The sequence below is a fragment of the Populus trichocarpa genome, unplaced genomic scaffold (genome assembly GCF_000002775.5).
Source record: "Populus trichocarpa isolate Nisqually-1 unplaced genomic scaffold, P.trichocarpa_v4.1 scaffold_2281, whole genome shotgun sequence".
Classification (NCBI taxonomy): Eukaryota; Viridiplantae; Streptophyta; class Magnoliopsida; order Malpighiales; family Salicaceae; genus Populus; species Populus trichocarpa.
Window position 1 is genome coordinate 23,493 of NW_026291153.1, and position 11,700 is coordinate 35,192.

At 39.7% G+C, this 11,700-nt stretch overlaps 1 protein-coding gene across 6 annotated transcripts; it reads left to right on the plus strand.

Annotated features, from left to right (window-relative positions):
• The first annotated feature begins 1,452 nt into the window (after positions 1 to 1,452).
• On the plus strand, positions 1,453 to 5,539 carry LOC112323313 (uncharacterized). 6 transcript variants are annotated; one of them, XM_052449927.1, is made up of 5 exons: positions 1,456 to 2,232; positions 2,939 to 3,068; positions 4,269 to 4,331; positions 4,408 to 4,463; positions 5,274 to 5,539. In XM_052449927.1, exons 1-4 carry the CDS (start codon positions 1,875 to 1,877, stop codon positions 4,439 to 4,441), a joined length of 585 nt encoding a protein of 194 aa, XP_052305887.1. In that variant the 5' UTR covers positions 1,456 to 1,874; the 3' UTR covers positions 4,442 to 4,463; positions 5,274 to 5,539. The 6 variants fall into 6 exon arrangements, 4 of the variants coding, with proteins under 4 accessions (XP_052305889.1, XP_052305887.1, XP_052305888.1 ...); XR_008058314.1 differs by lacking the exon at positions 4,269 to 4,331 and having other exon boundaries at positions 1,466 to 1,680; positions 1,897 to 2,232; positions 2,960 to 3,068; XM_052449928.1 differs by having other exon boundaries at positions 1,639 to 2,232; positions 2,960 to 3,068.
• The last annotated feature ends 6,161 nt before the right edge of the window (positions 5,540 to 11,700 follow it).

An 11,700-nucleotide genomic window follows, 5' to 3' on the forward strand; every position in this document is an offset into this window, starting at 1 on the left:
AACTAGGACCCCCGGACCCAAAAAATCATCCAAGAAGCCCAGTTCTACGGCTGACGCTGACATCTTCTGCGCAAATAAACTACTCCTGACAAACAAACCCTTGATGAAAAGTGAGTCCCTGCTGTACCAAAAATCATCCTTGAAAACTAGTTCTATGGCTGACGCTGAAATCTTCACTCTACATGGACTACTGCTGGCTTATAAACCATTGATGAAAACTAGGACCCTCAGACCCAAAAAATAATCCAAGAAGCCCAGTTCTACGGCTGACGCTGACATCTTCTGCGCAAATAAACTACTCCTGACAAACAAACCCTTGATGAAAAGTGAGTCCCTGTTGTCCCAAAAATCATCCTTGAAAACCAGTTCTACGGCTGACGCTGAAATCTTCACTCTACATGGATTCCTGCTGGTTCAGAAACCGTTGACGAAAACTAGGACCCCCGGACCCAAAAAATAATCCAAGAAGCCCAGTTCTACGCCTGACGCTGACATCTTTTGCGTAAGTAAACTACTCCTGACAGACAAACCCTTGATGAAAAGTTAGTCCCTGCTGTAGAAAAAATCATCCTTGAAAACTAGTTCTACGGGTGACGCTGAAATCTTCACTCTACATGGAATACTGCTGGCTTAGAAACCGTTGACGAAAACTAGGACCCTCGGACCCAAAAAATCATCGAAGAAGCCCAGTTCTACGACTGACGCTGACATCTTCTACGCAAATAGACTACTTGTAAACCCCCGTAAATAAAAATAAATAATAAAAAAAAAAAACAACACATAGGATCGAAGTAATGACATTTCGATGAGTAATGGATATTCGGTATGAAAGAAATGAATAAATAGTAGGAATGACAATAAATGTGTCATGTGAGAGAGAGAATGATCTCCATAAACAAATTTAAAGATATTGTTGAAGTCGAAAAGAGAGTCATGATTTTTAGTTTAAAACTTGTAACGTTAGCGAAACCACTGACGAGTTTTAATGGATAAAAGAATAAGAAAAAAAAACCAGAAGATATGTAAACCCCGGTCAAAACACGTATTTTGACAAATTAATGATAAATGTGGTAATATTGAATTTATTGAGTATAAATTAAGGGGAAATGTCACGAGGATCTAAGTAAATAAATTAATGCATGAAATTCAGATTTTAGCGTAAAAGACATTGATTGTCTAGTTTTACGGTATCGATGATATATCTCAATCCGACCGTTGGATCGGGCTGAAATTTTATAAGAAATCTCCAAACATATTATTTTATATTAGGTTCAAATTTCGTGTCAATCGGAGTTTGGGAAGGATTTACGAGAGCACTGAAAATCGGGTAAATTGAAGAAGATGACACAAGGGGCATTAATAAGGGCATTTTTGTAATTTTATCAAAACAAATACTCTCCTCTCCTCTCTTTAAAAACAGAGCACGTCCTCTGCAAATGGAAAAATAGGAGGGAGACCATTTGTTTTGTCCCATTTTCTTCATTTTCTCTTCATTTTTTCAAGCTAAATCAAAAGGGAGTGTGCTTAGGAGGATTATATCCAAGAAAACAAATTAAATGACAACTTAGAGAGTTATAGAGCTTGAGAGAAACAAAGAGAAGAAGCTCGAAATTGGAAGAGGAGGACATGATTTTTGTAAAGTTTTGCAAGAATTCATTGAAATAAGTTAAAGTAGCAAAGGTAAGCAACATACCCTTTAGTAATTTCGTTTTTCTCTCTTGTTCTTGCATGAGGAGAAGAAAACCTCCAAGTTTAAAATTCTAGGGTTCATGTAAATATTTTGGGGGAGTAATTGTTCATGTGAATTTCAAGATTAATTGCATGATAATGGCTTGATTTGCTGAAAAATAGAAGGAATAAATTGATTTGAAACTATGGGTTTTGGGATTGCAACAGGGCAGGAACTTCGGCAGCCATATTTTGACTTTGCACCGTTGGATTCGATTGAATTTTGGATATGTTATTATACTCAATGTCACCTACATTCTGACCGGAGGGATTGCAAATATCAGATTTCGTTTGAGGGCTGTCACCGGAGGAACATTTCTCGAAAATCACCCTTCAAGACAGCTTTGTTCGTCGGCCGTTATATCATCGTTTCACCGTTGGATTGGTCTGGATTTTGGATATGTTATTCATCCAGATGTTATATAAATTCTGAACGGTTTGGATCGGAAAATAACACTCCTACCAGAAATTATACTTCCCGAACAGCAGGTCTCCAAATTTCAGGTCAGTCCAGTATTGTTCTGATATCGGGAGGTTTAACCATTGGATGTATGTTAATTTTGGATATGTTATTCTAATGATGATGATGTATAATTCAACCGTTTGGATTTATTGAATTCTAAATTTACAGAATGATGTTTTAAGTTTGGTTTGAGAAATATTGAATGAGAATATGAGGTTTAGCATAAAAAGTATGTTTTGGGACTAAGGATAATGGCAATGGGTTTAATGATGATGGTTGTGTTTGTGTTATGTTTTAGTCATGTTTGATGTGTTGATAAGTGATGATATAGTTAAATTCTATAAAGAATAGTGATTGACTAATACTTTGGTTGTGTTAGAATGGGAAATCATGTTGTAAGTTGAATTATGATATAAGGAATCATTTTGAGTGTGCTTTTGGAAAAATTTGGCATGTGTAGTCATTGATGAAATTTAAGTTAAATTACATTGTTTGGTGATAGATTAAATGTCTTGGAACAAAAGAAAATCGGTGACGAAAAGTCATGCCCTTTGGACATTGAAGATCATCGATGAAAAATTGAATTAAATGGGCGTTTAATGTTAGTGTAAATAAATTCTAATGTAAATGAATTTAAATGACAAGTAAGAAAATAAAATACATTCATGGAAATTGTTTACGGAAGTATTCGATTTTGTGAATTTATGAATATTATGAATAAATCGGGAAGATTCAATAATGATTCAGGATGTTATATTAAAAATGTAGGAGAAGCATTCACTCGACTTCTCAGGAGCTCGTATAGTAGGAGCTTAAGGAGGGACTGCAAGAGGGGCACAACAACAACAAGGAAGAGCGAGTTGAGCTTCTACAGCTGGTAGGTGTTCTATACCTACACTTTTTACGTAGCGTTAATTTACTAACTTATTAAATTCTTGGTCTTTGCGTCTATGGGTGAAACCACAAAGAGAGAGGATAAAGTGAAATAAACGAGAAATTAAAAATGGATTTGAGTACTTGACTGGGTTAAGAATATGGATTACACTAATAGACTTCGTTGATGATCATTCCTCGAACTTGATTAGCCGGTCCCGAATGCAGAGCCTAATGATGTTAGTAAGGTTTGCTAACATCGGCATAATCATCCCTGAAAACGAGGGATATTGAACTTGATTAACTATTCAGGTGAGAATAGTTAATGATATTGACCGGTGCTGTCAATATCGGCAATCACACGAAACTTGATTAGCCGGTCCTGAATGCGGAGGCTAGTGATGTTAGTAAGGTTTACTAACATCGGCATAATCATCCCTGAAAACAAGGGATACTGAACTTGATTAAGTATTTGGGTGAGAATAGTTAATGATATTGACCGGTGCTGTCAATATCGGCAATCACACGAAACTTGATTAGCCGGTCCCGAATGCGGAGGCTAATGATGTTAGTAAGGTTTACTAACATCAGCATAATCATCCATCTGCATAATCATCCCTGAAAATGAGGGATACTAAATTTGATTAACTATTTGGGTGAGAATAGTTAATGATATCGACCGGTGTTGTCGATATCGGCAATCACATGAAACCTGACTAGCTATTCCTGAAGTGAAAGCTAATGGTGTCAAGAATCTTGACATCAATATTTCCGGAAATATTCCTAGATATTATGGAAAGAAAAATCTAATTGGCTATTTCATGTTAGAAATAGTCGACAACATCAATCAGTGGTATTAATTTTGATGTTTACAATGAACTTGATTAGCCGATCCTGATATGGGAGACTAATAACACTAATGAAAATTTATTAGTGTCAACATTCCCTTCCAAGTTTTAGGGGAGAGGTATTATAATGATATTTCCGATAGGGAATAATTAAAAATATTAATGAAATGGGGATTGACATCTTGATAGGATTATTCATTCGGCCTTGAAGAGGCGGATATTGATTGGAAATTATGGAATAAGATGGGCGGAGGAACTAGTTACCCGGTGATGGGCTAGTGGCATTAGTTTTGTTTTCTAATGACCGGAATATACAACTTGAGTTAAACTTACTTGTGTGGTGTTAATATTGTCAGGATGACTGACTTGTCAGATTATAAATGGAATGTTGGACGATACCTAATTGTTAAACAAAAATGGTAATTTATGTTTATGTTATGGATTATTGAAGAAAAAAAAAAGAGAGAAACTGATGAAGATCTAATTCTTGTGAAGGATGGAGGCAAATATCGTATCGCTTGGGACGTGAGAATAGAAGTTCATTAACCATGGTAGGTGTTATACACTTAAGGAATGCAATGCTATATATATATGTTGTATTTTGAATTAATTAATGAATTGTAATTGATATAGTTTGAGAATCATGTCCTGCGCACATGGAGGATGTCAAAGAAATTATGACTAATAATGTAAATATGTTGTAGTAAGGTTTCGTGTTGTTGCTGGCACGATAAGAATTTGGTGATAATTATACTAGTGTAATAAAATGCCAATAATAGTGATAGATAATGAAATTTGGCCTTAATTATAGTGGTCAAATGAGATTAGGTTGATGAATTAAAGAGAATGATGTATGTATGGTATTCATATTATTTGAAGATGGATCGGATGTGAATATTGTGAAAATGATGGCAGGTTCCATGATAATGAGAGATTTTACTGAAAATCTAAAGAAACATTGGAATGTGTCGAAATGGGCACAAGAAATTTGTAAGTTGAATATATTTATAAACTAAAATTGGACCGAAATCATGACGAGTTTGACAACTTATATGGAAAATCCATAATGGGTATAATAGATGTTGGGATTGAAATTGATATAAAGAGATAGAGTAAGAGGGAGAGAAATCACATGGTAGATATTATAATGGATTAAATGCGCTCGTGAGGTGAAACAAGACACAAAATGAAAATGTTGAATGATTCTAGGAAGGATGAATAGAGACGTAATAATGGAAGGATAAATGAGAATTTCAAGGAACTATGATTGCATATCGTTGAATATATGTTTAATTACTTGTGCATGTATTGTGTGATTTTCCTTTTATGCTATATTTATTATATACATTATGAAATTGCAGGTCCTTCAGATTCACGCCAGGAGTAGCGTTTTAGGTCCTCTAGTCTCCTTTTGTATGATTGAATAAGAAGATGAACATTAATATATTTTGTCTTTAAGGAACTAAATGACTTATTATGTAATAGTACTCCTTTTACATTAAGTGTCGGACATAAAAATGTATTATTCTGTATTTGTAATCTTAGTTTGTTTACTTGCAATTGTTATGAATTATGTGTGTTAATGGGAAAGAAATGAGCATGCGAAATGTGAGGCATGTACCATGAATGATGTGTTGTTAAGGTTCTACATGATTATGATATGATTGAGAAATGAGTATAACTATACAGGATGATTGTCGATAACTTGGGACCTCCAGGTATAAAGGAAACTCTGCCGAAATTTTAGTGGAAATTTTGGCAACTCTCGGATAAGTTCGGTGGATGAAAAAAAAAATACCCATTTTTTTAAAAGTTAAGGCTCAAAGTTCTTTTATGAATGTACTAAATTACAGGGTGTTACACTACTGCTAACAGACAAACCGTTGACGAAAACTGAGCCCCTGTGTCCCAAAAATCATCCTCGAAACCCAGTTTTACCACTGACGCTGAAATCTTCAATGTACATAGACTACTGCTGGATCAGAAACCGTTGATGAAAACTAGGACCCCCGGACCCAAAAAATAATCCAAGAAGCCCAGTTCTACGGCTGACGCTGACATCTTCAACGTAAATAAACTACTCCTGACAGACAAACCGTTGATGAAAACTGAGCCCCTGTGTCCAAAAAATCATCCTCGAAACCCAGTTCTACCGCTGACGCTGAAATCATCATTGTACATAGACAAATAGTGGCTCAGAAACCGTTGACGAAAACTAGGACCCTCAGACCCAAAAACTCATCGAAAAAGCCTAGTTGTACGGCTGACGCTGACATCTTCTGCGGAAATAAACTAATCCTGACAGACAAACCGTTGATGAAAACTGAGCCCCTATGTCCCAAAAATCAACCTCGAAACCTAGTTCTACCGCTGACGCTGAAATCTTCAATGTACATAGACTACTGCTGGCTGAGAAACCGTTGACGAAAACTAGGACCCCCGGACCCAAAAAATAATCCAAGAAGCCCAGTTCTACGGCTGACGCTGACATCTTCTGCGCAAATAAACTACTCCTGACAAACAAACCCTTGATGAAAAGTGAGTCCCTGTTGTACCAAAAATCATCCTTGAAAACTAGTTCTACGGCTGACGCTGAAATCTTCACTCTACATGGACTACTGCTGGCTTAGAAACCGTTGACGAAAACTAGGACCCTCAGACCCAAAAAATAATCCAAGAAGCCCAGTTCTACGGCTGACGCTGACATTTTCTGCGTAAGTACACTACTCCTGACAGACAAACCCTTGATGAAAAGTGAGTCCCTGCTGTACCAAAAATCATCCTTGAAAACTAGTTCTACGGCTGACGCTGAAATCTTCACTCTACATGGAATACTGCTGGCTGAGAAAGCGTTGACGAAAACTAGGACCCTCAGACCCAAAAAATAATCCAAGAAACCCAGTTCTACGGCTAACGATGACATCTTCTGCGCAAATAAACTACTCCTGACAGACAAACCGTTGATGAAAACTGAGCCCCTGTGTCCAAAAAATCATCCTCGAAACCCAGTTCTACCGCTGACGCTGAAATCGTCATTGTACATAGACAAATAGTGGCTCAGAAACCGTTGACGAAAACTAGGACCCTCAGACCCAAAAACTCATCGAAAAAGCCTAGTTGTACGGCTGACGCTGACATCTTCTGCGGAAATAAACTAATCCTGACAGACACACCGTTGATGAAAACTGAGCCCCTATGTCCCAAAAATCATCCTCGAAACCTAGTTCTACCGCTGACGCTGAAATCTTCAATGTACATAGACTACTGATGGCTGAGAAACCGTTGACGAAAACTAGGACCCCCGGACCCAAAAAATAATCCAAGAAGCCCAGTTCTACGGCTGAAGCTGACATCTTCTGCGCAAATAAACTACTCCTGACAAACAAACCCTTGATGAAAAGTGAGTCCCTGTTGTACCAAAAATCATCCTTGAAAACTAGTTCTACGGCTGACGCTGAAATCTTCACTCTACATGGACTACTGCTGGCTTAGAAACTGTTGAGGAAAACTAGGACCCTCGGACCCAAAAAATAATCCAAGAAGCCCAGTTCTACGGCTGACGCTGACATCTTCTGCGTAAGTAAACTACTCCTGACAGACAAACCCTTGATGAAAAGTGAGTCCCTGCTTTACCAAAAATCATCCTTGAAAACTAGTTCTACGGCTGACGCTGAAATCTTCACTCTACATGGAATATTGCTGGCTGAGAAACCGTTGACGAAAACTAGGACACTCGGACCCAAAAATTAATCCAAGAAACCCAGTTCTACGGCTGAAGCTGACATCTTCTGCGCAAATAAACTACTCCTGACAAACAAACCCTTGATGAAAAGTGAGTCCCTGTTGTACCAAAAATCATCCTTGAAAACTAGTTCTACGGCTGACGCTGAAATCTTCACTCTACATGGACTACTGCTGGCTTAGAAACTGTTGAGGAAAACTAGGACCCTCGGACCCAAAAAATAATCCAAGAAGCCCAGTTCTACGGCTGACGCTGACATCTTCTGCGTAAGTAAACTACTCCTGACAGACAAACCCTTGATGAAAAGGGAGTCCCTGCTGTACCAAAAATCATCCTTGAAAACTAGTTCTACGGCTGACGCTGAAATCTTCACTCTACATGGACTACTGCTGGCTTAGAAACTGTTGAGGAAAACTAGGACACGCGGACCCAAAAAATAATCCAAGAAGCCCAGTTCTACGGCTGACGCTGACATCTTCTGCGCAAATAAACTACTCCTGACAAACAAACCCTTGATGAAAAGTGAGTCCCTGTTGTACCAAAAATCATCCTTGAAAACTAGTTCTACGGCTGACGCTGAAATCTTCACTCTACATGGACTACTGCTGGCTTAGAAACTGTTGAGGAAAACTAGGACACTCGGACCCAAAAAATAATCCAAGAAGCCCAGTTCTACGGCTGACGCTGACATCTTCTGCGTAAGTAAACTACTCCTGACAGACAAACCCTTGATGAAAAGTGAGTCCGTGCTTTACCAAAAATCATCCTTGAAAACTAGTTCTACGGCTGACGCTGAAATCTTCACTCTACATGGAATATTGCTGGCTGAGAAACCGTTGACGAAAACTAGGACACTCGGACCCAAAAATTAATCCAAGAAACCCAGTTCTACGGCTAACGATGACATCTTCTGCGCAAATAAACTACTCCTGACAGACAAACCGATGATGAAAACTGAGCCCCTGCGTCCAAAAAATCATCCTCGAAACCCAGTTCTACCGCTTACGCTGAAATCGTCATTGTACATAGACAAATAGTGGCTCAGAAACCGTTGACGAAAACTAGGACCCTCAGACCCAAAAACTCATCGAAAAAGCCTAGTTGTACGGCTGACGCTGACATCTTCTGCGGAAATAAACTAATCCTGACAGACACACCGTTGATGAAAACTGAGCCCCTATGTCCCAAAAATCATCCTCGAAACCTAGTTCTACCGCTGACGCTGAAATCTTCAATGTACATAGACTACTGATGGCTGAGAAACCGTTGACGAAAACTAGGACCCCCGGACCCAAAAAATAATCCAAGAAGCCCAGTTCTACGGCTGACGCTGACATCTTCTGCGCAAATAAACTACTCCTGACAAACAAACCCTTGATGAAAAGTGAGTCCCTGTTGTACCAAAAATCATCCTTGAAAACTAGTTCTACGGCTGACGCTGAAATCTTCACTCTACATGGACTACTGCTGGCTTAGAAACTGTTGAGGAAAACTAGGACCATCGGACCCAAAAAATAATCCAAGAAGCCCAGTTCTACGGCTGACGCTGACATCTTCTGCGTAAGTAAACTACTCCTGACAGACAAACCCTTGATGAAAAGTGAGTCCCTGCTTTACCAAAAATCATCCTTGAAAACTAGTTCTACGGCTGACGCTGAAATCTTCACTCTACATGGAATATTGCTGGCTGAGAAACCGTTGACGAAAACTAGGACACTCGGACCCAAAAATTAATCCAAGAAACCCAGTTCTACGGCTAACGATGACATCTTCTGCGCAAATAAACTACTCCTGACAGACAAACCGTTGATGAAAACTGAGCCCCTGCGTCCAAAAAATCATCCTCGAAACCCAGTTCTACCGCTGACGCTGAAATCGTCATTGTACATAGACAAATAGTGGCTCAGAAACCGTTGACGAAAACTAGGACCCTCAGACCCAAAAACTCATCGAAAAAGCCTAGTTGTACGGCTGACGCTGACATCTTCTGCGGAAATAAACTAATCCTGACAGACACACCGTTGATGAAAACTGAGCCCCTATGTCCCAAAAATCATCCTCGAAACCTAGTTCTACCGCTGACGCTGAAATCTTCAATGTACATAGACTACTGATGGCTGAGAAACCGTTGACGAAAACTAGGACCCCCGGACCCAAAAAATAATCCAAGAAGCCCAGTTCTACGGCTGAAGCTGACATCTTCTGCGCAAATAAACTACTCCTGACAAACAAACCCTTGATGAAAAGTGAGTCCCTGTTGTACCAAAAATCATCCTTGAAAACTAGTTCTACGGCTGACGCTGAAATCTTCACTCTACATGGACTACTGCTGGCTTAGAAACTGTTGAGGAAAACTAGGACCCTCGGACCCAAAAAATAATCCAAGAAGCCCAGTTCTAAGGCTGACGCTGACATCTTCTGCGTAAGTAAACTACTCCTGACAGACAAACCCTTGATGAAAAGTGAGTCCCTGCTTTACCAAAAATCATCCTTGAAAACTAGTTCTACGGCTGACGCTGAAATCTTCACTCTACATGGAATATTGCTGGCTGAGAAACCGTTAACGAAAACTAGGACACTCGGACCCAAAAATTAATCCAAGAAACCCAGTTCTACGGCTGACGCTGACATCTTCAGCGTAAATAAACTACTCCTGACAGACAAACCGTTGATGAAAACTGAGCCCCTGCGTCCAAAAAATCATCCTCGAAACCCAGTTCTACCGCTGACGCTGAAATCGTCATTGTACATAGACAAATAGTGGCTCAGAAACCGTTGACGAAAACTAGGACCCTCAGACCCAAAAACTCATCGAAAAAGCCTAGTTGTACGGCTGACGCTGACATCTTCTGCGGAAATAAACTAATCCTGACAGACACACCGTTGATGAAAACTGAGCCCCTATGTCCCAAAAATCATCCTCGAAACCTAGTTCTACCGCTGACGCTGAAATCTTCAATGTACATAGACTACTGATGGCTGAGAAACCGTTGACGAAAACTAGGACCCCCGGACCCAAAAAATAATCCAAGAAGCCCAGTTCTACGGCTGAAGCTGACATCTTCTGCGCAAATAAACTACTCCTGACAAACAAACCCTTGATGAAAAGTGAGTCCCTGTTGTACCAAAAATCATCCTTGAAAACTAGTTCTACGGCTGACGCTGAAATCTTCACTCTACATGGACTACTGCTGGCTTAGAAACTGTTGAGGAAAATTAGGACCCTCAGACACAAAAACTCATCGAAAAAGCCTAGTTCTACGGTTGACGCTCACATCTTCTGTGCAAATAGACTACTCCTGACAGACAAACCATTGAAGAAAACTGAGTCCGTACTGTCCCAAATATCATCCTCGAAACCCAGTTCTGTCGCTGACGCTGAAATCTTCAATGTACGTAGACTACTGCTGGCTCAGAAACCGTTGATGAAAACTAGGACCCTCGGACCTAAAAAATCATGAAAGAAGCCAAGTTCTACGGCTGACGCTGACATCTTCTGCGCAAATAGACTACTCCTGACAGACAAACCATTGAAGAAAACTGAGTCCGTACTGTCCCACATATCATCCTCAAAACCCAGTTCTGCCGCTGACGTTGAAATCTTCAATGTACGTAGACTACTGCTGGCTCAGAAACCGTTGACGAAAACTAGGACCCTCGGACCTAAAAAATCATCAAAAAAGCCCAGTTCTACGGCTGACGCTGACATCTTCTGCGCAAATAGACTACTGCTAACAGACAAAACGTTGACGAAAACTGAGTCCCTGGTGTCCCAAAATTCATCCTCGAAACGCAGTTCTACAGCTGACGCTGATGGTTCAGAAACTATTGACGAAAACTAGGACCCCGGACCCAAAAAATCATCCAAGAAGCCCAGTTCTACGGCTGACGCTGACATCTTCTGCGCAACTAAACTACTCCTGACAGACAAACCCTTGATGAAAACTGAGTCCGTACTGTCCCAAATATCATCCTCGAAAACCGGTTTTACGGCTGACTCTGAAATCTTCAATCTACATAGACTACTGCTGGCTTAGAAACCGTTG